The sequence below is a fragment of the Aquarana catesbeiana genome, linkage group LG11 (genome assembly GCF_042186555.1).
Source record: "Aquarana catesbeiana isolate 2022-GZ linkage group LG11, ASM4218655v1, whole genome shotgun sequence".
NCBI classification, from domain to species: domain Eukaryota; kingdom Metazoa; phylum Chordata; class Amphibia; order Anura; family Ranidae; genus Aquarana; species Aquarana catesbeiana.
In genome coordinates this window covers 88542662-88570400 of record NC_133334.1, presented here as the reverse complement: position 1 = coordinate 88570400, position 27739 = coordinate 88542662, and the positions used below count along the sequence as shown (strand labels likewise).

General features: G+C 41.4%; 1 protein-coding gene across 1 annotated transcript in view; it reads right to left on the bottom strand.

The window, feature by feature from the left end:
• TSPAN32 (tetraspanin 32) overlaps window positions 1-27739 on the bottom strand; it is a 79928-nt gene that overhangs the window by 35746 nt on the left and 16443 nt on the right. The window contains exons 3-4 of the mRNA XM_073604709.1: window positions 18554-18651; window positions 11618-11692 (exon numbers count right to left, since the gene is read on the bottom strand). Coding sequence (XP_073460810.1) covers window positions 11618-11692; window positions 18554-18651 — 173 coding nt within the window. The remainder of the gene's footprint in view (window positions 1-11617; window positions 11693-18553; window positions 18652-27739) is intronic.

Genomic DNA, 27739 nt, shown 5'->3' with positions numbered 1-27739 from the left:
TATGTGATCCTTATGGGATCCTCATGGTGCTTACCAGGGCCACCATTAAAATTTTCTAGGCCCTGTATATTTAAATATCTGGGCCCACTGCGTCATCTCCATTAAAGTGGTTGTAAACCTCAGACTTGAAATATGAACAAAGCATATCCCTCTATAGTGTGTACTTGTCTCAATTAAGTAAGTAAGTAAGTGTCATTTCTGTCTGTTACTTCCATCCTCTAATATCAGCATGAATCACATAGCTCCCAACTGTCCCTGATTACAAGGGACTGTCCCTGATTTGGAACAAAGTCCCTCTGTCCCTCTTTCCTCCTCATGTGTCCCTCATTTTGGTCTGACCTATATAGTTGTATATAAAATGCACTATTTATCTTTCAAAAAGTGTTTCCCGGTGCTAAACCTTTCATCCAGTTTCTAAATTGCTGCATTTGTAAATTTCAACAGCCAATATAAAGGAATAGTAGTGGTAAAAAAAGCACTTGTGAGTTTAACTAATCTTTTTTTGTATAACTCTCCTTTTAAGGGGGCATGACAGGGGTGTGAGTCCTATGCCTACACACGTCTGAAACGTTTTCCTGAAACCAAGAGAAAAATGGTGACAGGGGAGGAACCTCCAGCTGATTGGCAGCCTCAGCTGTGTTTGAGTATGCTGTGTGGAGAGGGGTGTGTCCCTTCCCTCCAATCAGCTCTCAGAGCTCTCCTCACTGAGCTCTGCGGAGTATGATTTCATCTCTATGCCCCCTTTTTTCTGACAGCTCAGACAAGCTTTATAAATTCTAGACTTTGAACAGATGTAGAAAACAGAAAACTGCAGATAAACAAATCAACCTACATGAGTTGTATCAGTTTAACTTCTGTGTATCACCTGAGGCCAGTCACTTCACTGGGTAAATGTAAGGGTTTACAACCACTTTCAATCACAATACGTTTAGACCTATTAAAATGTGACTAAAATGACATAATTAGAGATTATATAAAACAATTATTGCATCACTCCAATTCCTCTAGGAATACTGTATGTAGGTTTTAATACTTTGGGGCTTGTGCTATAATTATTTTGTTTGGTGACTACTTACTTGTTATAAAGCATTATTAATAATGCATCAGTTACTATAATTTGATCACAACAGAACATAAAAATAACCTTTCCACAGCTTTAATCCACAGTGTTAAAGTGATCACTTTTTTTTTTAAATAACAAACATGTTATACTTACCTCCTCTGTTGCAGTGGTTTTGCACAGAGAAGCCTGGATCCTCCTCTTCTCGGGTCCCTCTTTGCTGTTCCTGGCCCCTCCTTCCTTTCAGTGACCCTCAGCCAGCAGTGTGCTACAGGGGGCACCCAAGCCGAGTCAGAGCTTTGTGTATCCATTCAGACATGGAGCCCCGACCTGGCACCCCCCCCCCGATTGGCTGACTGACTTTGATTGACAGCTGCTCTTTCTCAGCCAAATCAGGAGGGGATCGTAGACATCGCTGGAGAGAGAAGGGGCTCAGGTAGGTAATTAGGGGGGTGCTGGGGGAGCTGCTATACACAGAAGGTTTTTTATCTTAATGCATAGAATGCATTAAGATAAAAAACCTTCTGCCTTTACAACTTCTTTAATACTCACCAATCTGAGCTTTACCTCCTGCAATAGTGAGGTCTCTTTACCTTGAGCCAGCCTTCATTCCACCTACATGTAGCATTAAAGGCCTGTTTCTTGTCCTAAAGAAACATCAACTCACCCAGTGTCAGATACCAGCAGCGCCTATAGCTCTTCAACAGAGCAAACATTTAAGTTGCCACCTGAGAAGTGAGTATTGCCTAACTGCTATTGCAAGGTAGTTGTGGTTTTATTTCTTTGCTTTATAAACAGGGTTATTTTACCCAACTGCAGTCAGCCACTAGTGGCCCAGACATTGTCCCTATGAAGATAGATTACTGAATGCTAATTCAGCTAGAAGAGTACCAATAAAGTGGACCTAGCACCAGATTTGTTTTTCAATGTTAACTACATGCATGCAAGTATTGTGTAAATGTAAACCTGACCATACATGGTACAGTTTCTCGTTCAGCCAGCTGATTTCCCCCATCCACACATTCACAGTGGATGGGGGAATCCTCCCTGCTGCTCTCTTGTATTCTGGCCGTGGGAACTCCCCCATCTAATTACATCATCTCAGCCTAGACAAAGTCTCCGAACTGGATCTCAAGGACTGATAATGGTAAAAGGTGAAGCTTCTTTGAAATATTGTACTTTTGCAGGTGCATGTGCGGAGCCCGACTGAGCAGACATGCCAGCTCAGAGCTCTGCTCCTGAAGGGATGTTTCTGCCATATTATACCTTGTCCTGGCTCAGCTTCACCCGGTAAATAGTGATACTCAGTCTGCCTAATAACCCCCGTCACTTAATGTAATGATCCTTGGGAGCTCTCGCCTGAAAAAGAAGCCCAAAAAACAACAAAGCAGCACTGCCCCAGGTTTCAGTCAGAATGGCACTAGCTTCATACCCTCCCTCTGGTACCTCACACTCAGTGAAATCCTCTCAGCGCTCTAAGGTGTCTGTGGCAATACAGGGGGAATATGAATCAGATTCAGATATACAAACTTCACAAATGACATCTTTTACAGACCCTGGCCATTCTTCTGTTCTGAGGCAATTTGAAAAAATGCTTCACAAAGCCCTTAAACAAACCTCAGATCATATAACAAACAGTCTGACTAGGGAAATCGGAGAACTGAGCCAACTCACTGCAAATCTTGAACTGTGAGTTGATGAACTTGACAATAACACCCAGACTTATGCAGTTGAATTTGAAAACCTCAAAGAGGAAAACGTAGTCCTTCAATCTAGTTTAGAAGATTAAGGAAATAGGGCCCGGTATTCCGTGTATCCGTATACGTGGCATACCTGAATCTGTCACTATCTTGCAAGCCACTATGCTATCCCTATTTCAAGGACTATAGCCTTCCATACCAGTCGAACGAATGGAGATGGACAGGGTTCATAGAGCCCTCACACCTCGCAAAGCTGATGGACCACCGTGCAAATTTCACTATTTCCGCACCAAGGAACAACTTCTAGCTGCAGCTATAGCAAAAGATTCACTGATTTTCCAGGAACATACCTATCAACTTTTTGCTGATCTAGCTCAGCTCACCATCTCTAAGCGTCGGGCTTTGAAGCCACTTGTTCAAGTTTTACAACGACACCAAATCACCTATCAATGGGGCTTTCCATTTTCAATTCGCTTCATTTACCAAGGATCTAAATAATATGTCTGCTGTTCTGCTGAAGAACTCCAATCCTCTTTCCAAAACATTCAGTTGCTACAATGCCCTCTCAACCAAAGCAATGCATGAATTTGAATGTTTACCCATTCCCTGCAAAATCAGCTGGTGCTGAAGAAAATAAAAGTCGCCAGGGGCAATCAAAACTTGGTCGTTTTTCTTCTTCTACGCCAACTCCTGAGGTCTCTATGGACTGACTTTTTTCTTTTTGACTTGAGGTATTCTTATATCTTTAACTTCCAACTAACTAGATGTTTGATAAACTCTTTTTTGTCTTACCAGTTTAGGACTCACTTGATAGAAAAAAGTTTGCATAGTTTAACTCCTCACTCTTTGGCCTTTGGTGGAGCGTTTCTCGCTCCCCCAGTACCCCAGAACGCTTTTCTGTTGAGCTGTTAGCTCTCTTTATTATTTTTCAAATCTTAGTAATATCTGCTCGACGAGAGCCAATTCCTTTCCTTTTCTTCCAGCCTTTCCTTTTTCCTACCTTCTATACTGAATTGTATGCGATCCTCCTGTCAGAAATTAACTTAACTTAATGTCCAAGGTCTTAACATAACACAAAAACGCACTAATGCATTCCGTTCATTTGCCACACCTAAAATCCACATTCTTGCCTACAGGAGACCCATTTTACTGAACAATCTACTCCTAAGTTTTTCAGCTTCTCTTATCCACAGGTATATACAGCCTGGGCAGCTACTAAACAACAAGGTGTTCTTATAGCTATTCACTGTACAACCCCATTTGTACTTTCATCTGAGATTAAAGATCCTGAAGGCTGCTAACTCATTCTTCTTGGGCACATTTCTGATGTTGCTGTAACCATTGTATCATGTTATGCTCCTAATAAATTTCAGCAAAGGCAAGGGGGTAGGGACTTTAAGGATATCTGGCCTGGTGAGGCTGATAGTCCATCCCTTGGGACTTTAATTGAAATTGTGGCCTGGTAAGGTCACATATTTCCATCCCTATTGTATATCAAAAGAAGGGGCGAGAACAGGGTGGTGGGACTTTAAATGAAGCATATGATGACGATAAAGTACAAATGGTGAAGTAGTTGGAAGGATTTTAATAATTGTCATGAGGTACAGTCAAATATAGAACATGTAAGATATACAATACATAGCATTTATAGCATAATAATGTAAAACATAAAATGTTACCAGTTCATTGTCACATTGTATAATAGGCTATAACTTCCAAAATTTCACCAAGAAAGGTAAGGGTAAAAGTTGGCAATACATAGTAATCCTTGCACGGCCTATGACCACAAGATCCAAACCAGAAGGGGTAAAGAGGGTAAACATAGTATCATGGGTACTAATTGGTAATCAAAACGTGTGGCAGCTCAACGCGTTTCGTGACTAGGCGGTCACTCGTCAGGAGCAAGCACATGATGAATCTGGGGGTAAGAGGGTTGGTTCAATTTAATAGGTTGTAAACATATATATAAAATAGCGGGGTAAAACCCCCTATCTAAATGCCAATAGACTCACTAGGTTCGTATGGTGGCGGTGTGGTGCCGTGAAGCAAAGCCATCCGGAATGGCACTCCCACCCGGGAGCCGCGGCGGACATCTCCCCCGGAGCGCCCCCCAGAGCGACAACCATGGCAGGCAAAGGAACAAGTCAACCTGGACGAAAGAATGGGTGAAGGGGTGAGGCAATTAGTACCGGGGGAAGAAAGTGTGAGGAAGAGGGTGAAAGACCCAATTGGGGAGTGAAGGTGTGAGTAAAGTGGACAGCGAAAAGGGGCTGGATGCAGAGTGGAGTGCAGCTGGAGGTGAACCAAAGGGGGGTAGTGGGTGACAGTGAGAGGAGTGAGAGTAGAGACCAGAGATAGTGGTAAAAGTGACTGTACCTGAGTATTGGGAAGGGGTGTCAGAAAGACAGAGCCTGGACTGGCGTGCGAACAAGTGTACAGGGAGCCTTGAATGACAGAACCCGCCCGGAAGACGCTCAAGTAGGCGCCACGGCGAGGACGCCGCCGACGTCACGCCAGCGTAACAGGATGACGGGGGGAAGGGGGAGGAGGCAGGGCGGGCATAGACCGCTCCACCCCCCAACCGCCACCGCCCCCCTGAACTGCTCGCGAGCATGGCTACCACGCGCCGGACGCCGAAGCATCAGGCGTCCAGCACGGGATGCGTGACGTTGACGTGCGGTGACCGCGCCACCACCCCTCCAGGCATGAGGAAGGCAGAGGGTGGGTGGAGGCCTATCAGGCACGTCACAGCTCCCGGGAAAGGAGAACGCCCGGACGGCAAGCAGCACGGCCCAACCCACAACCAAGAAGGACCAGCGCATGGCAATAATGACACTCGATGGTATAAAGTACAAAACCAGAATAAAAAATGTAATAAAGCTGGAATTAGATAAATATATATATATATATATATATATATATATATATATATATATATATAAGGAGTTGGGTAGTTAAATAACTATAATGTACACTATGGACTAGTAAAGATGAATCAAGGGAAATTGGTCATAGGATCAGGGTTGCAAAAAAGGTCTTTCACCCTCTTCCTCACACTTTCTTCCCCCGGTACTAATTGCCTCATCCCTTCACCCATTCTTTCGTCCAGGTTGCCTTGTTCCTTTGCCTGCCATGGTTGTCGCTCTGGGGGGCGCTCCGGGGGAGATGTCCGCCGCGGCTCCCGGGTGGGAGTGCCATTCCGGATGGCTTTGCTTCACGGCACCACACCGCCACCATACGAACCTAGTGAGTCTATTGGCATTTAGATAGGGGGTTTTACCCCGCTATTTTATATATATGTTTACAACCTATTAAATTGAACCAACCCTCTTACCCCCAGATTCATCATTTGCTTGCTCCTGACGAGTGACCGCCTAGTCACGAAACGCGTTGAGCTGCCACACGTTTTGATTACCAATTAGTACCCATGATACTATGTTTACCCTCTTTACCCCTTCTGGTTTGGATCTTGTGGTCATAGGCCGTGCAAGGATTACTATGTATTACCAACTTTTACCCTTACCTTTCTTGGTGAAATTTTGGAAGTTATAGCCTATTATACAATGTGACAATGAACTGGTAACATTTTATGTTTTACATTATTATGCTATAAATGCTATGTATTGTATATCTTACATGTTCTATATTTGACTGTACCTCATGACAATTATTAAAATCCTTCCAACTACTTCACCATTTGTACTTTATCGTCATCAAATGCTTCATTTAAAGACCCACCACCCTGTTCTCGCCCCTTCTTTTGATATGCTCCTAATAAACATCCATTATCATTTCTTTTCCATTTTTTTCATGTAATTGTGCAAGTGTTAGGTACAGTGATATTATGTGGAGATTCGAACCAAGTTCTTTTACCTTTCTTGGATAAATCTCCCCCTTTTCCCTCCTCTTGTTCCCCTAACCTTTCATTTCAGCAATTTATCGCTAAGCATAACATGTTAGACTTGGCGTAAGCTCAATCCAGCTCGTAGTGCTTTACATATTACTCCCATTAATACAAATCGTTTTCTAGTATTGGCATGGCCCCAAGATTAGTCTTGGTGCATTAATGATTCCATTCTAACTCACCTGCCCCATTGCCTAGATATTAAACATGCTCTCAATGACTATATCATTAATAACACTTCTGCAGATATTTCCCCTCACTCTTTGGGAATCCCATAAACCTGTGATTCAAGGTACGCTTATCTGGCAAGCATCATTTCTCAAAACGCAAGCGTAAGCTCCTTCACCAAAAATTTGAAAATGATTTCAATCTGTGTCACGATGCATTCCAAAATTCTCCCTCCCCTTCTACTAAAGCTAAGCTTGATAGAGCCCACTTAGAATTCAAACTGTTTCTCACTGATAGATAAATTAATACGTAAATCACAACACCTTTATTACCTCAAAGCAAACAAACCAGCTACCCTATTAGCTCGAACCTTATGCTCACTGCAAAAACCTATGACACCTGTGCAACTCAAACTAAACCATGATTCATACACAAGTAACCCTGTCAAAATTTTACACACATTCCGCTTAAATCTTGCTAAGTTATATTTGCCCAATATGCTGCTAGTGATTCCCTTTTTTCACAAATTACCCTTCCAACCCTCTCACAAACCCACCATGAACGACTAGAGTGTCCCATCTCTGCAACAGAAGTCACCGTGGCTATTAAGGCTTTAAAACGTAATAAACGCCCTGGCCCAATGGATTTTCTGCTTTTCGTTCAGAATCCTTAATGGCTATAATTTCCATGCTTACCAAATCTAAAACGGATACAACCTCTTGGACAAATTACTGTCTTATTTCCCTTCTTAATATTGATATTAAACGTTTAGCTAAAATACTTGCGACCCGCTTCAATCAAGCAATAGGCAAACTTGTTCATCGAGATCAAGTTTGGTTTAGCCCCTTGCGCCTAGCAAGTGATAATATTTGTAGAGCTTCTTTACTCACCCATGTGGCTAAATACAGACGTCTACCTGCATGCTTTTTATCACTCGAGAAAAGCATTCAACACTGTCTCGTGGCCATACTTACAATATATTCTTCAAAAATGGGGGTTTGGACTGCATTTTTTGAAGTGGATTTCTTCCTCATACGACAAGCTGAATGCATTTATTAAATAAGCTGGTTTTAAATCAGACCCTTACCCTATTGGAAGAGGAACCTGTCAAGGATGTCCTCTCTCCCCCCTCCTATTTGCACTCTTCATTGAACCCTTGGCCCATTTAATTAGATCTGATCCAAATATAAAAGTTATTGAATTAGCTGGATGTCATCACAAAGTATGTCTTTTTGCAGATGTCATCTCCCCATATCATAGCACCTAATCTCCTCTCTGTCCTAAACCGTTTTGCACACACTTCGGGATTAACAGTTAACTATCAAAAATCGACTGCAAGTTTTTATATCATTTTAGAGTCTTGCCCATCCCAGTTCTATCCAATTTTTAATGGCCTATACAGCGCAGATTTATCTCCTTTATCTGGGGTAAAACGAAACCTTGAACCTCTAAATCCACTCTGTCTCCATCAATGCTGCGGAGGTTTAGGTCTCCCAAATATTTCTGCTTACTATCATACTGCACACCTTGGACGTTTACCAAAATACTATGCAATCAAAAAAATTCCTGTTCCGATATTTGCAAATCAAAATTTTTTTCCAACCTCATCTCAATTCCAACTCCCAACTATCCCAGGTGTCGCATTTTGAACGCATATATATTTCTAACCCTCATGCTACAGGACTTGTTTTGTTTCTCTACAAGCAAATTTTAGCTCATACTAACACTGGTCCCCCCCATATGTCTCCAAATGGGAACTAGACCTTAATCGCTCATTTAATGCTACTGAATTGTCTAGCACATGTTCAGCCACCAAGTCTGCTTCTTCTAATATTGTTGCTGTGAAAACTAACTTTAAGGTGCTAACCCGTTGGTATTTGGTCCCTGCTAGAATATCGAAATATGCTTCTGATTACTCTGGAGCTTGTTTTCGTGGCTGTACTTAACTTCATATTTGGTGGGATTGCCCAACTGCCAAAAATTCTGAAAGGCAGTTTTTGATACCTATACAGCCCAATCCTGCTACAGCCCTATTAAACCTGAAACCTGATGGGATCACACAGAATCAATTTCGCCTTCTTTTACAACTCCTAACAGCAGCAAAACAAACCATTGCTAAGGCATTCAAAACTAAATATTTAATTCTAGCTGAAACCATACACAGAACTAATAAAGCTCTTATTCATGCTAAAATGGAAGCAATCGAAAGAGATTGAATCGGTCAATTTGAGAAACTTCCTTGAGTTAAGCATTGTTTACCTCCAGACTTTGATGACACACTATTATTGCCTTGGTAATTTTACACTATTTGTCTTGACTATACTTTCTATTCATTTATGATTGCATCACCACTTTTAACCCCCCCCACTCATTCCCTTCCCCCCTTTTTTCTACCCTCTTCTCTCTATCTACACCTATTTTCTGTTTTCTACCTTTCTTTTCATACTGTGTGGAACTTATAAACCGATTATCTCTTCTGTTCTTAATATATACCTTTTAAATTGATCTCCTTATGACTGCACTTGCAAAAGGAACCAATAGAATAGAATATAATGTATAATGCTTTTGATGTAATATTTTATTGGTTAATTTGTTGCTCTACGCTTTACATTTTTACATTGTTATATACTCAACCTGTTCATAAATCGATATGTTTAACTCTATTGCTATTTGAATATTGTACCACCATCCTTATATGTACTCAATTTGTGAATCTTTGTTATATTTAAAAAAAAAATAAAAATTTGATGAGAAATATTATACTTTTATATACTGTGAGAGGTCAGGATTGTATCATGCAGTCTTGTAATTTTAGGGAGGCTGTGGTCCATCAGATAATAGAATGGGAGTATAAGTCAGGTATATATGATATTTGAATGGCCAAAAGGTTTTTGTCCAGGTTCATATACAAGTATTGTATTACCTGCACTTCTTTGATGGAATCCCAGGATTCAACACCCATACACAAATGTAAAAAGTGTCTAAGTGTAAAAGTAAAAAAATAGGCTGTATAGGCTGTGAATTGCCTGTTCTGCTATGTAGCATGTCACAAATGTAAATTACAGAGGTGGAAGTTGACACGGCATGCCCTCTGCTGGTTGCTCTTTATGTTAAATTGGTGATGAACCCATGCATGAAATTATACTAGATATCTGGTTCACAATATTAGTTTATTTTTTATCAACTTAAAAGATTAAAACAATTTTTTTATTGAATTGAATGCAGAAATGTAAAAACTATGGAATTAGACAACATTTTTTTCAATATTGTTTCCAGCCTCGATAGTAAGAGCTACCTCCCTATACTGTCCTAAGTATAAGGGCAATATAAGGAGCTTTGTGAAAAACAAGGGGGTCAACACATCGCATGTCTCAACAACTTGTTGGAACCTAAACGTTCCACAAAAAAATTGACTTCTAATGTGTGCTTGCAGGGCCACTGATAGGGGGGACCACCGGTCCACTTGTAGGGGGCCCAAGCACACAGGGGGGCCCATACAGGGAGGGATTAGGGATGGAATACAATTACAGATCTCTTCCTCCAGCAGCTGAAAGCTGGTCTCTCCCCTTCCCCTGCTGCCAGCTTTTATACGCTTAGAAAGTGACAGTCGTCCCTCACTATTCCCCCTCCCTGTAAGGCCCCCCCCCCCCATCACTGGCTCTAATATTACCTCTGTCACTTTGTTTCTCTCCCTGCAGTTCCTCCCTTCTCATCTTCCCTGACTGATACCAGAGCTCCAACTGCCCAGCCTGTATATTTTTTTCATTCCATCTTCATTTTTATTTATTAACTCAGTTTTATCTTTTAGGTTTAGCAGGAATTCTGTGAGTTATGTTGTATTTGTGTGTGCTAATAATGATTTTATTGTATTTTTAGCAAAATATAGCTTTAATATTTTCTTTGGGGGGGGGGGGGGGCTGTCAGGTAGTCTGTATGGGACCCCTTGATTTCTTTCAGCAGCCCAGTGTGTGTGTGATAGTACTGGACCAATAGAAGCAATGCTTGGTTCTGACGTATACACAGTGGAGTGAGGCCTCCTTAGAAGGAGCTAATAAGTAATGAAGGTATAGTGTAGACAGACTTTTCTGGTCCCGGATTGTTACCTCTGTGATAGCAACAAAAAGAACGCTCAGCAGATGACGAACTCTGGGGTAGGTATTGAGGCGGGCCCAGTACAAAAGATTATATTACTCAGAGGTCTTTTTGAAATGTTTATTGATTAAAAGCATCAAGTTAATCCAATATTTTGGGGGGAAAGGCCTCTCCCTTCCTCAGGGCTGGAGCAGTACATGTAATTAGAATAATGATGAGATGCAATAGGAGACTTATTTTAACGCTCAAGAAAGACTGTTAAATCTTATCAGTATTATGGACTGCCAGCAGTTCATCCTGATTCTAATTACTTCTACTGCTCCAGCCCTGAGAAAGAGGAAGGCCTTTCCCCTGAAACGCATTGGATGTACTTGATGCTCTTTACCAATAATCATTTCAAAAAGACCTCTGAGCAATATGAACTTTTGTACTGGGTGTCCCTAATGCTTCCCCCACTAAAAATTAGCAATAATGTAGAATGATCTGTAAAGGGAATATTTTACCCCCATGAGGAGACCTTCTACGTTCCATCCTATGATCCTAAATCTAACCTTCCAATTTATATATATATATATATAATCTTATTCAAACTATATATTGAGGATCTATGTATGCTTTCATTCTCATACTCTACTTAAATTCCATATATAATAAAAGATCACGACTATGATATGAACAGAATGATCAAACTACCTGATTTTTGCACTCTTGGGTCCAGGTTAATCCAGCCATTAATATACAGAACAGGAAGCCAAACCCAATGAATGCCTGCAGAAAAAAAAAACATTAATTAAAATAAAATTCATTTTGTAGTTCAGTATTTTCCAAGACACCGGAAAATTGTATGGTAGATACTGGTGACACCTGCTGGCTATTCTGGATAGTACAGTCACTTGTTATGGAACCAGAAAAGCGCAAATTATTTGCATTTGTGCATTTATTTTAAAGATATTAATTTAAATACCCAAGTGTCAGAAAAAAGATTGCTAAGCTACCATGGGACATAATTTATGAAGTTAATTGGCTGCTTCAGTGGAAGATCTGTCAGATATTTAAAACACATTTGTGCACTAAAGTCTTATTTGCTTAAATTCCTTCAGAATCTGGATATTCCTTTCTTCAAATAAAAATCTGGGTCTTGGAAACATCATCCTGACCAACACTAATGTTAATAAAGCATTTGTGATTTTCAATGCTGAACATAGAAAGGGTGAACAAACTTAAATCATTTCTATGGAGCGTTACCACATTACTGCACACTAGGGATGAGCTTCGAGTTCGAGTCGAACTCATGTTCGACTCGAACATTGGCTGTTCGCAAGTTCGACGAACAGCGAATAATTTGGGGTGTTCGCGGCAAATTCGAATGCCGCAGAACACCCCTTAAAAGTCTATGGGAGAAATCAAAAGTGCTAATTTTAAAGGCTTATATACAAGTTATTGCCATAAAAAGTGTTTGGGGACCTGGGTCCTGCCCCAGGGGACATGTATCAATGCAAAAAAAAGTTTTAAAAACGGCTGTTTTTTCAGGAGCAGTGATTTTAATAATGCTTAAAGTCAAACAATAAAAGTGTAATATCCCTTTAAATTTCGTAGATGGGGGGTGTTTATAGTATGCCTTTATAGTGGGACCCCCACGTCATTTTTTTAAAATTCTGGCCGGGGTTCCCCTTAATACCCATACCAGACCTGAAGGGCCTGGTATGGAATTTAGGGGGACCCCCACGTAATTTTTTTTTTAAATTTTGGTTCGGGGTTCCCCTGTGGGGAATTCCCATGCCGTTTTTATCAATGAACTTCTATGTGTATTGTCGGACCGGCAATGCAATAGCCGCGAGTAGTTTTAAATGGCTTTTTTCCTTTGAAATGTCATTTTGCTGTCAGACTGTTCTAAACACGGGAAACATGCGCCCCTTTACAGGCATACTATAGACACCCCCCAGCTATGAAATTTAAAGGGATATTACACTTTTATTTTTTTACTTTAAGCATTATTAAAATCACTGCTCCTGAAAAAACGTCCGTTTTTAAAACTTTTTTTTTTGCATTGATCCATGTCCCCTGGGGCAGGACCCAGGTCCCCAAACACTTTTTATGACAATAACTTGCATATAAGCCTTTAAAATTAGCACTTTTGATTATTCATGTTCGTGTCCCATAGACTTTAACGGTGTTCGCGTGTTCGAACAAACTTTTTTCCTGTTCGCATGTTCTAGTGCGAACCGAACAGGGGGGGTGTTCGGCTCATCCCTACTGCACACATTCCCTGTGCTGTAGTAGAAGAATTTTGCCTAAAATCCTCATCTGCATATGCTGACATTTGTCCTTTACCACCTGGTACAGATTCATGCTAAACCTATCACACATCTACCGGACAACCAATAAATGTGCTAAAATAATGGCACATTAATATATCTGAATTAAATTGTTTAACTTAAATATGTCCTCAAAGTATATTTAAGGCCCAAATCTTTTTTTCCATTTTGGATAGAATAGGAGATATTAAAACCTTTATTATTATTTTTTTTTGCTACCTGTGTCCAATTTCCAATTGTGAAGAACACACTTTACTACCTCTCCTGGAAGCACAACAGGAAGTGAGAAGAAATGTTCTGTTCCTGTTTGAGTGACTCCCTAAAATTTTGAATCTTCCCTCACTTTCAGTCCTGGTGACACTGGTCATCAATCCAGCAATATGAACCCAACAAGCGTTCTAACCCCTCATCAACATATCAAAAAAAAAAAAAAGGTTTGGGTTTTTAGATACACTTTAAATGTATTATGAGTGCCTATTGTAGATGGCTCTTCGAATAGACAACATAGGCCATGGCAAAGGGCAGCAGCGCTACTAGTAGTGGCACACACCCACTCACACATCATGCTGCTGACATTTAGTAAGATGTTACTGTGTATAATAATCATAGACTGCCACCCTATCTGCCAGTGTAATTGGGCTGGGTCCTCATTGTTGGTGGCCTTGCACAGTATATAAAATGTTGTTGGTAGAATAGTATGCTATTTATTTACATTTTGCCCTTGTATTCATGTGTTTGGTCCTAGGTGTACTGACACAGAATGAACAGCGTCTATTTCAGCCTCTCCACCTTCAGGCTTGGGGTGCCTTGCAAGGCTCTGATGTCTGATCTTGTTCAACTACTAGGATGGGAATGGTTGTTTGGGAGACATCCATAATGCTTTTGAGCTTGTTCTATTTATTTTGAATCATATGTCTCATCGCTGCAGGATATGTGACTGTTTTTGATAGATCTAGAGCAGTGGTCTCCAAACTGCGGCCCGGGGGCCGGATGTGGCCCTTTGCTTGACTTTATCCAGGCCTTGGGGCAATATTCCTCCCACTGACACCAACAACTGGGCATAATTCCTTGCACTGATACCATTAATGGGGTACTATTCCTCCTACTGACAACAATGGCAGAACACTATTCCTCCCATTTACACCAATGATGGTGCACTATTACTTCCCCTGATACCAACAATGGGGCGCTGTTTACTCCCATTGACGCCTGGGCATTTTTTTACCCTAACTGGCCACAGTTTCACCCCCTCAAAGTCTGAAGGACAGTAAACTAAAACTAGAGGATGCATACTGTGATGTAATCACGTTGGTGCCTTGGTGAACAAAACATGGCCTACATTACTTTTTTTTTGGTGTGAATGCATTATAAATCAGTCTTCTGATTACAGCAAAATCATGCTCCAATATGATAGTGTACTTAAAGTGGAACTATACCCTCCTCTCCTTTACAGCTACAGAATCTGCCATCTTAGACCACGGCACCACCTGTCTGGAGTCTGCATGTTCTTCCTGTGCCTGTGTGGGTATCCTCCGGGCACTCCGGTTTCCTCCCACTCTCCAAAGACATGCTGGTAGGTTAATTGGCTCCTGTCTAAATTGGGCCTCGTATGTGTATGTGAGATAAGGACCTTAGATTGTAAGCTCCTTGAGGGCAGGCACTGATGTGAATGTACAATATTTGTGTAAAGCACTGTGTTTAAATTGACGGCACTATATAAGTACCTGTAATAAATAAATTAAATGCTAAATAAATCTTGGCCTCTGATTTGCAGTTGCCATGGAACTGCACATGTGATCAGTTATGACACCAGCCATTTGATGGTTTGACAGTTCAGCTGATAGCACAATAATGTAACCGTTATCATTTACAACATGCCATGTTTTAGGAAACTGTTAAACCAATAGATTTACTTCCACTTAAATAAAAAATAATTGCATAAAATGTCCTGCCAGCATTGCAACTGTGATCTATTATGGCTTTCCTGTCAATCTGTTCAAATGTTGTTCTCTTCCCCAACAGATAAGCCAGTGCTGCATACAGCAAAGCACTTTCTACATTAGCTCATCTGTAATAATAATAATAATAATAATAATAGTAAAGATTTTTTTTTTTGCAAGTATTTAAATTGTTCTTGGCACTGGCAGCCTTAAGCCAAAAACTAACAGTGTCTAGTATCTGGCACCTATAATAAATATATTATCCTGGCTGGGTATTGTGGATTATTCCAACACATTGTTCTATGCACCATGTTACCAAACCAATTGGTGGGGTTATGTCTTTATCCCACTAGAGTTTCTTAATACATTTTCAATAAAACGGTGTTTACCATTTGGATTTTGATGTGGGACCCAAAAAAACATATTTGTGTTAAGCATTCATTTCATTGGTATAAACACGTAGGTTTTCTATCTTTTGTACAGAACAGCAATGTACAGTACCAGTAGAGGGCAGCACAGCTTTACAGATGTTACCCTTATAGTGAGTCATAATTCTGCAACACACTAAAAAACTTAAGGGGCTTAGCTATAAAGGTGGTTAGTTTGGCCATTTTTGCCCTTTGGCTTTTAGTTTGGCCATTTTTGCCCTTTGGCTTTTTTTGCAATACAAGCTATGTAACAAACCAGCAGGCCCTTGCCATGCTCTTACTTATGTGAGCCATAAAATAATTGGTGCTAAAAAAATTGGTTAAATCCACGAATGCTTTTTTTTTTTTTTCATTGTTACTTTTCCATTATAATACCACTTGAAAATAACAAATGCAATCAATATAATATACAGTTGTGCTCATAAGTTTACATACCCAGGCAGAACTTATAATTTCTTGGCCATTTTTCAGAGAATAATGATAACACAAAAACTTTTCTTTCACTCATGGTTAGTGTTTGGCTGAAACCATTTGTTATCAATCTACTGTGTTTACTCTTTTTAAATCATAATGACAACAGAAACTACCCAAATGACCCTGATCAAAAGTTTACAAACCCTGGTGATTTTGGCCTGATAATATACACACAAGTTGGCACAAATGGGTTTGAATGGCTACTAAAGCTAACCATCCTCACCTGTGATCTGTTTTCTTGTAATTAGTGTGTGTATAAAAGGTCAATGAGTTTCTGGACTCCTGACAGACCCTTGCATCTTTCACCCAGTGCTGCACTGATGTTTCTGGATTCTGAGTCATGGAGAAAGCAAAAGAATTGTCAAAAGGATCTGTGGGAAAAGGTAGTTGAATTGTATAAAACAGGAAAGGGATATACAAAGATATCCAAGGAATTGAGAATGCCAATCATCAGTGTTCAAACTCTAATCAAGAAGTGGAAAATGAGGGGTTCTGTTGAAACCAAACCACGGTCAGGTAGACCAACTAAAATTTCAGCCACAACTGCCAGGAAAATTGTTCGGGATGCAAAGAAAAACCCACAAATAACTTCAGGTGAAATACAGGACTCTCTGAAAACATGTGGTGTGGCTGTTTCAAGATGTACAATAAGGAGGCACTTGAAGAAAGATGGGCTGCATGGTCGAGTCGCCAGAAGAAAGCCATTACTACGCAAATGCCACAAAGTATACTGCCACAATACGCCAAACAGCACAGAGACAAGCCTCAAACCTTCTGGCACAAATTCATTTGGAGTGATGAGACCAAAATTGTGCTTTTTGGCCACAACCATAAACGCTACATTTGGAGAGGAGTCAATAGGGCCTATGATGAAAGGTACACCATTCCTACTGTGAAACACAGAGGTGGATCGCTGATGTTTTGGGGATGCGTGAGCTACAAAGGCACAGGAAATTTGGTCAAAATTGATGGCAAGATGAATGCAGTATGTTATCAAAAAATACTGGAGGAACATTTGCATTCATCAGCCAAGAAGCTGCGCATGGGACTTACTTGGACATTCCAACATGACAATGATCCAAAACACAAGGCCAAGTAGACCTGTCATTGGCTACAGCAGAATAAAGTGAAGGTTCTGGAATGGCCATCTCAGTCTCCTGACCTCAGTATCATTGAGCCACTCTGGGGAGATCTCAAACGTGCAGTTCATGCAAGACAGCCCAAGAATTTCCAGGAACTGGAGTCTTTTTGCAAAGAGGCATGGGCAGCTTCACCATCTAAGAAGATAAAGAGCCTCATCCACAAATACCACAAAAGACTTCAAGCTGTCATTGATGTTAAAGGGGGCAATACATGGTATTAAGAACTGGGGTGTGTAAACTTTTGATCAGGGTCATTCGGGTAGTTCCTTTTGTCATTATGATTTAAAAAGAGTAAACACAATTGATTGATAATAAATGGTTTCAGCCAAACACTAACCATGGGTGAAAGAAAAGTTTTTGTGTTATCATTCATATTCTCTGAATAATGGCCAAGAAATCATAAATTCTGCCAGGGTATGTAAAATTATGAGCACAACTGTAATATGACACTTTTGATAGTTGAATAGTAGGTTTTTAAAGAAGTCTACACATTTGAGCAAAAGAGGTGAGAGTATAGTGAGGGAGAGAGAAAAATGTAGATTATGTAGCCCAGGACACACAAAATGCCACCTAGAGAAAAAGCGGTGAGGAATTGCCTTCCAGTTGGAGGAAACTGATTTTTTTCAGAGTCCAGGAAATGTGTTTTTATAGCAGGTATTAAATTAAATTAGAACTAAACCCTTATATCCGTTTCAGCCAAGGAAGCTGCCATCTTAGCTTCTGTTTAATCTGTAACTGTCATGGTGTTGCACATGTGATCAGTTATGACACCAGCTATTTGATGGCTTGACAGTTTGGTTGAGAGCACAAGCAAATGTTACAGTTAGCACACCCAGCATGCTGGGAATGTAACTGTTTTCTGAAACTATTAGGCCCCTTTCACACCAGTGGACCAATCGGGTCTGTTTTCCAGGCAGACCTGATCAGACCACCTATTATTCCCTATGAGACGGCAGATGTCAGCAGACCCATCATCAGATGGCTGGGGATACTTTTGCCATCTGGCCGGCGGATTGGATGACAATCGGATGGAAACAGACATGCAGTCCGTTTCCATCTGACCGCCCCATAGAGAGCAGCAGGCTGTGTCCGTGTCCGTTCTACATCAGTGGAGCAGTCCCAGACCTGTCATCTGCCTGTCAGTGGGGATCAGCGGAGCAGGTGGATCCACTTGCACAGATTCCGCCCCATGTGAAAGGGGCCTTAAATCGATGGGTTTAGTTCCGCCTAATGGTCTCTTTTATCAAACCTGTACAAGGAATGATTTGATTTCTTTTCCTAGTTCTTATACTAATTCATCTTTTCCATACACATTCCTCTATCTACTTACAGTTGCCATGAGGGTTTGAGATTCCCGCTGAACAGAGGCGGCGCTGACCAGGGCTGTGAGAAGGAGTAATACACAGACACTACAGCCATATAGGATCACTGGAGAGAGAAGAGGCGTTTAAATAGAGACGGTAGTTCTGATTTTAGTAGGTACATTTTAGTATACACTTTTTCATTGTTAAGATGATAACAATTTGGTATCACCGAGCTAAATAATAACCTGTATTGAGAAACATCACTTATGAAAAAAAGCACTGTGTATCATAAATAATGGTCATTATTTGAATATTAATTCAACCTTTTCTAATCCTGCAGCTCCTTTCACCCCTTCCTTATACCTCTCAACTTTTTGAGATGGGAAGGAGGGACACCAATTAGCAAAAGTGTGTAGGCATAGGACGCACCCCCTGCCACGCCCCCTTAAAGGAGAATTATACAACAAAAATATTAGTTAAACCCACAAATGCTTTTTTCTACCACTACTATTCCTTTATATTGGCTGTTGAAATTTACGAATGCAGCAATTTAGAAACTGGATGAAAGGCTTAGCACTGGGAAACACTTTTTGAAAGATAAATAGTGTATTTTATATACAACTATATAGGTCAAACCAAAATGAGGGACAAATGAGGAGGAAAGAGGGACAGAGGGACTTTGTTCGAAATCAGGGACAGTTGGGAGCTTTGCTTCATGTCTATGTGCACTCACTCCACAGTTGGCTGAACTTCAATTCTCTAGATCAGCTTCCCTAATGAAAATGCTTGCACAATGCTTGAAATCTCCACTAGGGGCACATGCGACAATGTGACAATGCAGTTGGGAGACAGTTGCCAACCATAAGTGCAGGCCTTCATATCAGGCTTACCAAGTATAACTTTAAGCAGTATTAAAAATAAAAGCGAACATTTACTATATTGCAACTTACCAATAATTAGATGTGATGGCTGTATTCGTTTCCTGTTTTAGGTTTACTTTTTTCTATTTGCATCTGGTGATCCAGCCAGTAAGTCTGTTGTTTTTCACAAGTTCAAGCTCTCCAGCAGAATGTATCAGTTTACATGGATGAGACAAACCACTTAATAGTTGCAGGGGTGATTTAAAATGATCAGCTTTTATTTATTCATGCAAAACCTTTGTCCCAAATGAATCAAAAACGGTTTGCTGTAACTGATTATAACGTATGATCTGAAGTTTGGCTTCAATCTGTTAGTGTAATTGAATCCGCTAATACATTTACCCTCCACCAGACTGACAATACTGACAATGCTGCTGTCTGCTGTGCCTCCTGTTCCCATTCCTCCAGAGTTGTGTCCCACTAAAAGACAGGAGGTGTGTTACTGGCCAGATCAACAGATGAAAACAGAGGGAAAAAAGCCAAAGAAACTAATGATTGGCAATCTGCAATATTATATATTTTTGGTTTATTACCACTTTCAATAATTGTAGATTTAAAAAGTTGAAATATTAAATGAGATTAACATTTTACAACTTTTTTGAGATTTAATGATTGGGTTTTGATTTGCTTCAATTACCAGATTTTATTTGAAAGAAATCAGAATATTTAAAGCCAATCTTCATCCTCTCTTTCATCGTGTCTTTAAGTACCAGATTTTATTTTAATTAAAGCAGAATATTTAAAGCCGATCTCCGGCTTCCCCCTCCATCCTGCCTCGCCTCCTGCTCCTCCCCTGCAACAATTTTTTTTTAAATAAAATGAGTGCATATATACAAAATACTTTTCTTCCTTTTGTCTTCTAGTGGTTCACATAACATCCTTGGATCTGTTCTCTCCTGCCCCAGAATTGAGGTGTCCTAAATGCTGCAGGACATAGAAATGTCAGTGCAGTTCTCAGGGGTTGTGTCCATGGGAAAATAATAGCAAAAGAAGGGCGCACCGACCTAGCGCATTACCAAAATAAATTTTATTCCAAAATGACAATGGTTATACTCACATACACATGGTGTACATAGGCATATCACAGCAAAAGCAAATGTAAACAGTTTCCTTCAGGTCTGATATGGTGAACCAGTAGTGCGGGAAGACCAGGCGGTGTCTGTCTTTCAAGGATACCCATTGTCCTGAGGAAGGCAGCACGCCGCTGGCGTAGAAAGAAGTTATCTGTACTCATAGGTGTGCGAATTAGGGTGTGCACCCTAAAGCTTAAACAGTAAAAGAGTCGGTAGCTAGGCAGCGGTGAATGCAAAGCACATGTGATCGTTTTTGTTTTTTTTTAATTATTATTATTTTTTTGAAAAAAAACTTTTTTTTAGATTTTTATTTTTTTATTTTTGAAAATTTTGCGCTTTTGGGGGGCTTTGGTGAATTTTTAGGGTTCTAAACAGACCCCTGATGCCTTACATTTAGACTGAAAAAGAGACTGAGGACAGGTTGGAGGCGCAGATGCTAGAACTGATCCCTCTACAGTGCAGCCAGAGGGAGGGAGAGGAGAAGAAGCCGGCAGTGCTGCAATGGGAGGAACCAGAGGATCAACATCTGCAATAATACAGCTGGCCCTCCTGCTCGACAGGTGCCTGGGTCCCCCTTTAAAACTAATAGGGCTCGGTACAGGAGGGCAGGCTGTACTGCCTTATCATCAGCCCTGGCACACAGGGTGATTAGGGTGTGCCCAGGCACACCTAGCACACCCCCTGCGCGTGCCTATGTCTGTACAATACATTTCCAGGTCCCAGGGCCGTCTTTAAGGCAGGGCAAAAGGAGCAGCTGCCTTGGGCCCTGTCATTGTTTTGTGGCCCAAAGCAGCTCATACTTGCCAATTATCCCTGTTTAAATTTCCTTGTCCCTTGAAGTTTTAGTCCCGTGCTATGTCCCGATATCGCAGTGTGAAGTTCTGTTACTAATGCTGCACAGCTCTGCCCTATTATTGTGTACAGATGACTCACCTGCAGACCCTGTGTTTGCATGTAAATAACCAACATTGATATGTAAATAGCGGCACCATTAATATGTTAATAGTGTTGGACTGTCTGCATTGATATGTAAATAGAGGCAGCATTCATATGTATATCATGCCTCCCTGAGTACAGTCTAGCAACCAATTAGTGAGCAGTACTAAAGTGCAGTAACCTCTAGCAACCAATCACTGAGCAGTATTGATGTGCAGTAATCTCAAGCAACCAATTAACAAACAGAAGTCACGTGCTGTGACCTCTAGCAGCCAATGAGTGGTAATGATATGCTGCAACCTCTGACAACCAATCGCAAACACTGCCTGATCTGATTCAGTAAACTGATTTTGAGTCTAGCTGTAATTTATTGTATGTCTCAGAGCAGGTGGAGCACAAAATTACATGGGGGGGGGGCCCAAGAAAATGTCTGCCCAGGGTCCAATCAATAGTAATGACGGCCCTGTCAGGCCCACCACTTGAGCGTAGGTGAATAACATTTTGAATATAGTGTGTCCATGGCAGCCTGGGCTCTCAGGAAGTGGGCTGAATGACACTGACTCTCATTCAACCCAAAAAAAAGATCAGCAACAAGACTTGGAACAAAGTGTCTGTGGGAGACAGTGATGACATGGTGGGTATTTCAACGAAAGCTGCATTTTTTATTTTAAAAAGTGCTGGGTGCTGATATAAAAGAAACCAAAAAGCTGAAGTTTTTCAAAATTACATTAAAAAAAATTTACTGTAAGATTTTAATGAAGTAATACTTTAAATCTCTGTTTATAATTGAATACATTTGTTCTGATTTCTTGGCCCAGGAATAGTTGTATAATATTTGGCAACAACATTGCCCCTGCTACACTTACTATACCTGCTGTTTAAAGCCTATGTATACCTAAAATAAAAAAACAGAAAAATCAGTACAAGGAATATTACTTACTTACAGTCAGAATGATGTGTCCCTTGTGCTGGTTCCTCTGCTGTTAGTAGAAATCTTCCTTCATTCATGCCCTCACCCACTCCCCCCGCCCAATTCGTCAGGCTGGGTTCACACATATGCGAATTGGATGCGGCTTACACTGCATTCAATTCGAGGAACATTTGAAAATATGTTATTTTCAATGAGTTTGGTTCACATATGTGCGTTACATCCGCAGCCCGCACTGCACAAAAAATGTGTGCGTTTTCTAGGCAGTGCGATGCGAATTTCAGGCACATAATCTTCAGCCTTAGTGTGTCCGGGATTAATACAACTAATGCTGGCCATACACTATAGAAAAAAATCGGCCAAACCCATTTTCAAAAAACGAACATTCGGCCGTGAAAGCAAACGATAGTGCCATCGTGTAATGACCGATAAATCGTTCAGTGGACATAAATGAATCCATTTTGTGTTCATTTTTTTACATATACGTAGATCAAACAATTCGGACAGGAAACACATTACCTTTCTAATTTATCGTTCGTTCGGCAGAAAATTTCCAAACTTGTCCTTCGTTTTTTCGGCTCAAAAACATCCCAACGATTACCGATTTTGTGCCCAATAACTGGCCAAATTACTGAATTACAGCCGATTTTTCGTATAGTGTATGGCCAGCAAAAGGGGATGTCAAAGGCTCTCAAGAAAGTCTGATTATGGCTGCACTTTCCACCCAGCTGCTTCGTTCACAGAAACTGCACTACAGCCTCTTTAAATGAAACACTACCTATGTGTAGCACTCACTACCGGGAGGAGCCCCCCCCCTGGAAATTTGCCGAGGCTCTTTCCCAGTGGATTGCCCGCAGCCAGGCACATGTGCACAGTCACTCTTCTTCTCAAAAAGCAGTCTAGGCGTGTTGTTTTTGTGGTTTTTATTTTTAGAGTAATTGGGATAGTTTGAGGGAATTGAGTGTGATACTCCAAAAAAAAAAAAAAAAGAACTACAGGTATGTACAGGTTGAGGACACTAAACTCCTTTCAGAAAAGCTGAAGCAAACTGTGGACTTGGCATGTAGTAGAAGCAGTTATTAGCAAGCATCTTTGTTTAGAGCAACCGGAGCAAAGTCCCTTTACCTTTGCTAGTTTTAATTTTTTTTTGGGGGGGGGCAGCAAACAGCCACCCCTGGTCCACTTACCCCATCTATGGTGGGCAGCACTTCACCTGGGCGACAAGCGGCAGGCATCACAGGTGGCTTCCCCCTCCCCTGCTCTCCTCCACGGGCATCACAGCGGCTTCCATCTCCTTCCTCCTCCTCGGCGGCCAATTGGAACGCTTCTCCTTTCAGCCAATTGGGAAGCGGGTCTCTGACCCGCTTCCTGATTGGCCAGGAGGAGAATCTGTGTGAAAATAGTGAATATTCATTCACTATTGTCACACAACTGGGTGGGCTCAGTTCGCAGTGCTCTGCACCCTGAGCCCACCCTTTCTGGAAGCCTATTAGAGCCTCTGGCTCTAATCACATGTTTCAAAAATTCACCCCCCCCCTATTGGAATTGATGCATCCGGCGTCCTGCATGGGGGCCAAATGCATGGATAGGGGGACAGAGCTCCTCTGTAGTAGAACCAGTTAAAGCATTCAAGCTTCTTCCTTAAGATCAATAAGAGTATAATGCCTTCACTATGAATTAGATAAACTATGCTCTTCAGGACACCAGTCAATGTCCCCTTTAGACAAACACACAGCTGACCTTCCAGCACAAGAGGGGTGGCAGCAGTTCAAAAGTCTCTAAGATGGCTCACAGCAGTCTGTACTCACAAAATGTCCAGGGACAGTTCGTTGCCTTCTTCCAACCTCCAAGCAACACCTTTCTCCAGTAATACCAGAAAAGATCTTCAGCAGAGAGCCACAGTCAGCTCTCTGTAGCTTCAGCATCCAGGCCCTCAGGTCGCCCAACTGAACAGCAAGCACATGACAGCACTGCCCTGGAGGGCAGCAGACCTCCAGGCTGGACCTTCCCTCTGCAGGAAAATACCCAGAAGCTCCCTGTCTCAGAGTATTTATACAGACTCCCAGAAGCCTTCAGGGCCACCCTCCCTGGGACTGGCCAAGACTATAAATATTCATGCTGCTGTCTGCATTGCTCCACACCTATGTTCCAGAGAGTTCTCCAGCTCTTTGGGAAACAGAGGAAACAGGCAAACCATCAGCAGCTGAAACACTGAGCAGACCTAACTAATCACATACAGCTGCACTGATTATAGTGAACACAACTAAATATACCCAAGACAACAATTACATTTACCCAGCAAACAAAATACAGCTCCACTGAACACAGTGAGCCAGCACTAAATCTAACTAATCCTAGCACCTAACTAGGAGGGTGCTACATCTGAACGGAGAGGGCAGAGCTATCAGCCACCTTCATTCATAGATCCAGTTTCATATATAGAAGCCGCAGTATAACTTCTATGAATGGAGCAGCTTGGCAAAAAGGACAGGCATAGTTGGGCTCTCTGGATGAGAGCCCATGATAGCCCATGAATTGTCATAACCCCTGCGGCACCAGAATATTCTGGTGTTGAAGGGGGGATTGTGAATGGAGAGATTACTACTAACAGCAGAGGAATCAGCAAGATACACATCCAAACAACTGTAAGCTATGTCTCCTGTGCTTATTTTTTAGCTACTGTAAAATAACTTTAAACATCAGGTATGGTATGTGTAGCAGGGACAATGTTGGTGCCAAATACAATAAAAATAATCCTGGACCAAGAAACCAGAACAACTGTATTCAAAGTTTATTTAGCAACAGCTGTATACGGTAAACAGCACTGTGCTCCAGCAGAAGAACTGAGAGTTCCGGTCCGCTGTCAGAACAAAATCAAGTCAGACTGAGTTCTGGCAGCAGACAGGAAGTCCCCGTACATCTGCTGGAACACAGTAGTGCATACTGTATGTAGCTGATGTTACATACATGTAGCACCCTCTAGTGTGCGCTTGAAGTAGTTGTTAGTGTAGGAAAATTTGGCTTGGCTCAGAGCCAGGCCTGGGTTGTAAATCTGGGTCAGGGTTTAGTGGTTCAGGGACTGGGTGACTCATCTGGCAGCTCTCTTTGACACTTTCCTCTGGTCTGGAAGTTAGTACAAACTTTCAGAGCTGGAGGGTGGGAGTAAGGAGGGGCTGCCATGCATATTTATGAGGTCCTAAACCAATCCCCAGCAAAAAGGGGCTCGAAGGGCATTTTCTGTGACACTTTTTACAGAAGTCTCCCACATAGGTGGCTACCCCCTTCAACACCATCATCATACACACGCATACCCATATGGGGCGTTGTTCGTATTTGGCTTTGCTTGCAGCATCACGTCCCCTCAGCTCCCAGTTGGGGCCCTATTGGCTGACCCCGGAATTTCGTGGCCACACCGCCATTGCGTGGACCCACATGTAAGTGCGTGGGCTAATTTAGTTCATGGGGGGTTCTTTCATGTAATGGGTTGGCCCTTTGATTTCTTTTAGAATATTTAAACATTTTTGTTTCCTTTATCCATAGACAATTACCAAGGTTTTGCTCCTGATGATAGGCTATAAGGCCTTGAAACGCGTAGAGCTAACAACCGATGTGTATACATTTATGCAAATTTTGTATGGCCGTTCCTTTTCATTTGTTCCTTTTCCCAACTTCATTTTAGTGATATTTTGATTGTTATGAGTTTGTATAATTATTTATTCTCATCCATATAATCATGTCTTATTCATTTCATGTATCCTATAATTTGTACTAACTCCTTGTTGGAATGTTCATTTATGTGCAATACTTGGTTCTAATGAACTGTAATAAAAAATACAAATACTTATATATAGCAAAATGCATTAAATATTTTGATATGAAAATGTTATGATAATTTGAACCAATTAAAATCTATTTTTTATTCAAAAATTTTTTGTTGCTCCCGTGTGCTTCATGAAAAGTCCCGCCAATCCTTCTCTTTATTAAATAGTAAAATAAATAGTTTGTTTGGGCCAGCTTTTTAAAGTCAAAGTAAACTTGCAGTCAGGCTTTAAAAATTCACAAATCCTTTAACCACTTCCCTACCCGGCTATTGTAATATGACGTCCACATATGGGATCTCCCATCCTGGGTGGACGTCATATAACGGCCTGGGCTTTCCAGCTGCCATGGGGGCGCGCGCGCCTGCCCGCCGCGCTGCTCGGGACCTGGTGCGTGTGCCCGGCGGCCGCGATGTCCGCCGGGCACCCGCGATTGCCCGTTAACTGGGCCGAACCGTGGATTTGTGTGTGTAAACACACAGATCCACGTCCTGTCAGTTGAGAGGAGACCGATCTGTGTTCCCAGTACAGCGGAACACTGATCGGTCTCCTCCCCTTATACGTCCCCGCCCCCTACAGTTAGAATCATTCCCTAGGAAACATATTTAACCCCTTGTGCCCCCCTAGTTGTTAACCCCTTCACTGCCTGTCACATTTACACAGTAATCAATGCAATTTTAAAGCATTGATCGCTGTATAAACGTGAATGGTCCCAAAAATGTGTCAAAAGTGTCCGATGTGTCCGCCATAATGTCGCAGTCATGAAAAAAAATCGCGATCGCCGCTATTACTAGTAAAAAAAATAAATAAATATATATTTATTTAAAAAAAAAATGCCATAAATCTATCCTGTATTTTGTAGACGCTATAACTTTTGCGCAAACCAATCAATATACACTTATTGCGATTTTTTTTACCAAAAATATGTAGAAGAATACGTATCGGCCGAAACTGAGGAAAAAAATTTTTTTTTTTTAAATTGGGATATTTATTATAGCAAAAAGTAAAAAATATTGTGTTTTTTTCAAAATTGTCGCTCTTCTTTTGTTTATAGCGCAAAAAATAAAAACCGCAGAGGTGATCAAATACCACCAAAAGAAAGCTCTATTTGTGGGGAAAAAAGGACGTCAATTTTTTTGGGGTACAATGTCGCACGACCGCGCAATTGTCGTTTAAAGTGCGACAGTGCTGAAAACTAAAAATTGGCCTGGGAAGGAAGGGGGTGAAAATGCCCTGTATTGAACCGGTTAAATAACATCCTGGGGGGGGGGGGTGTGTCTCAAACCTGCATGTGAAATTGTGCACCAGTACCATCTACTCCTTTAACCACTTTAAGACTGCCCACTGCACATATACTGCGGCAGGGCGGTTCCAATGCGTGAAACAATGTATCTGTACGTCATTTCATGCAATGGATACTGTGCGCTCGCACACGCGCGGGTGGGTCCGGCAAACTGGATGTCCGCTAGCTACCCAAGATCGCTGTACAGAGAGGCAGAACAAGGATTTGCCTATGTAAGGCGGATCCCTGTTCTGA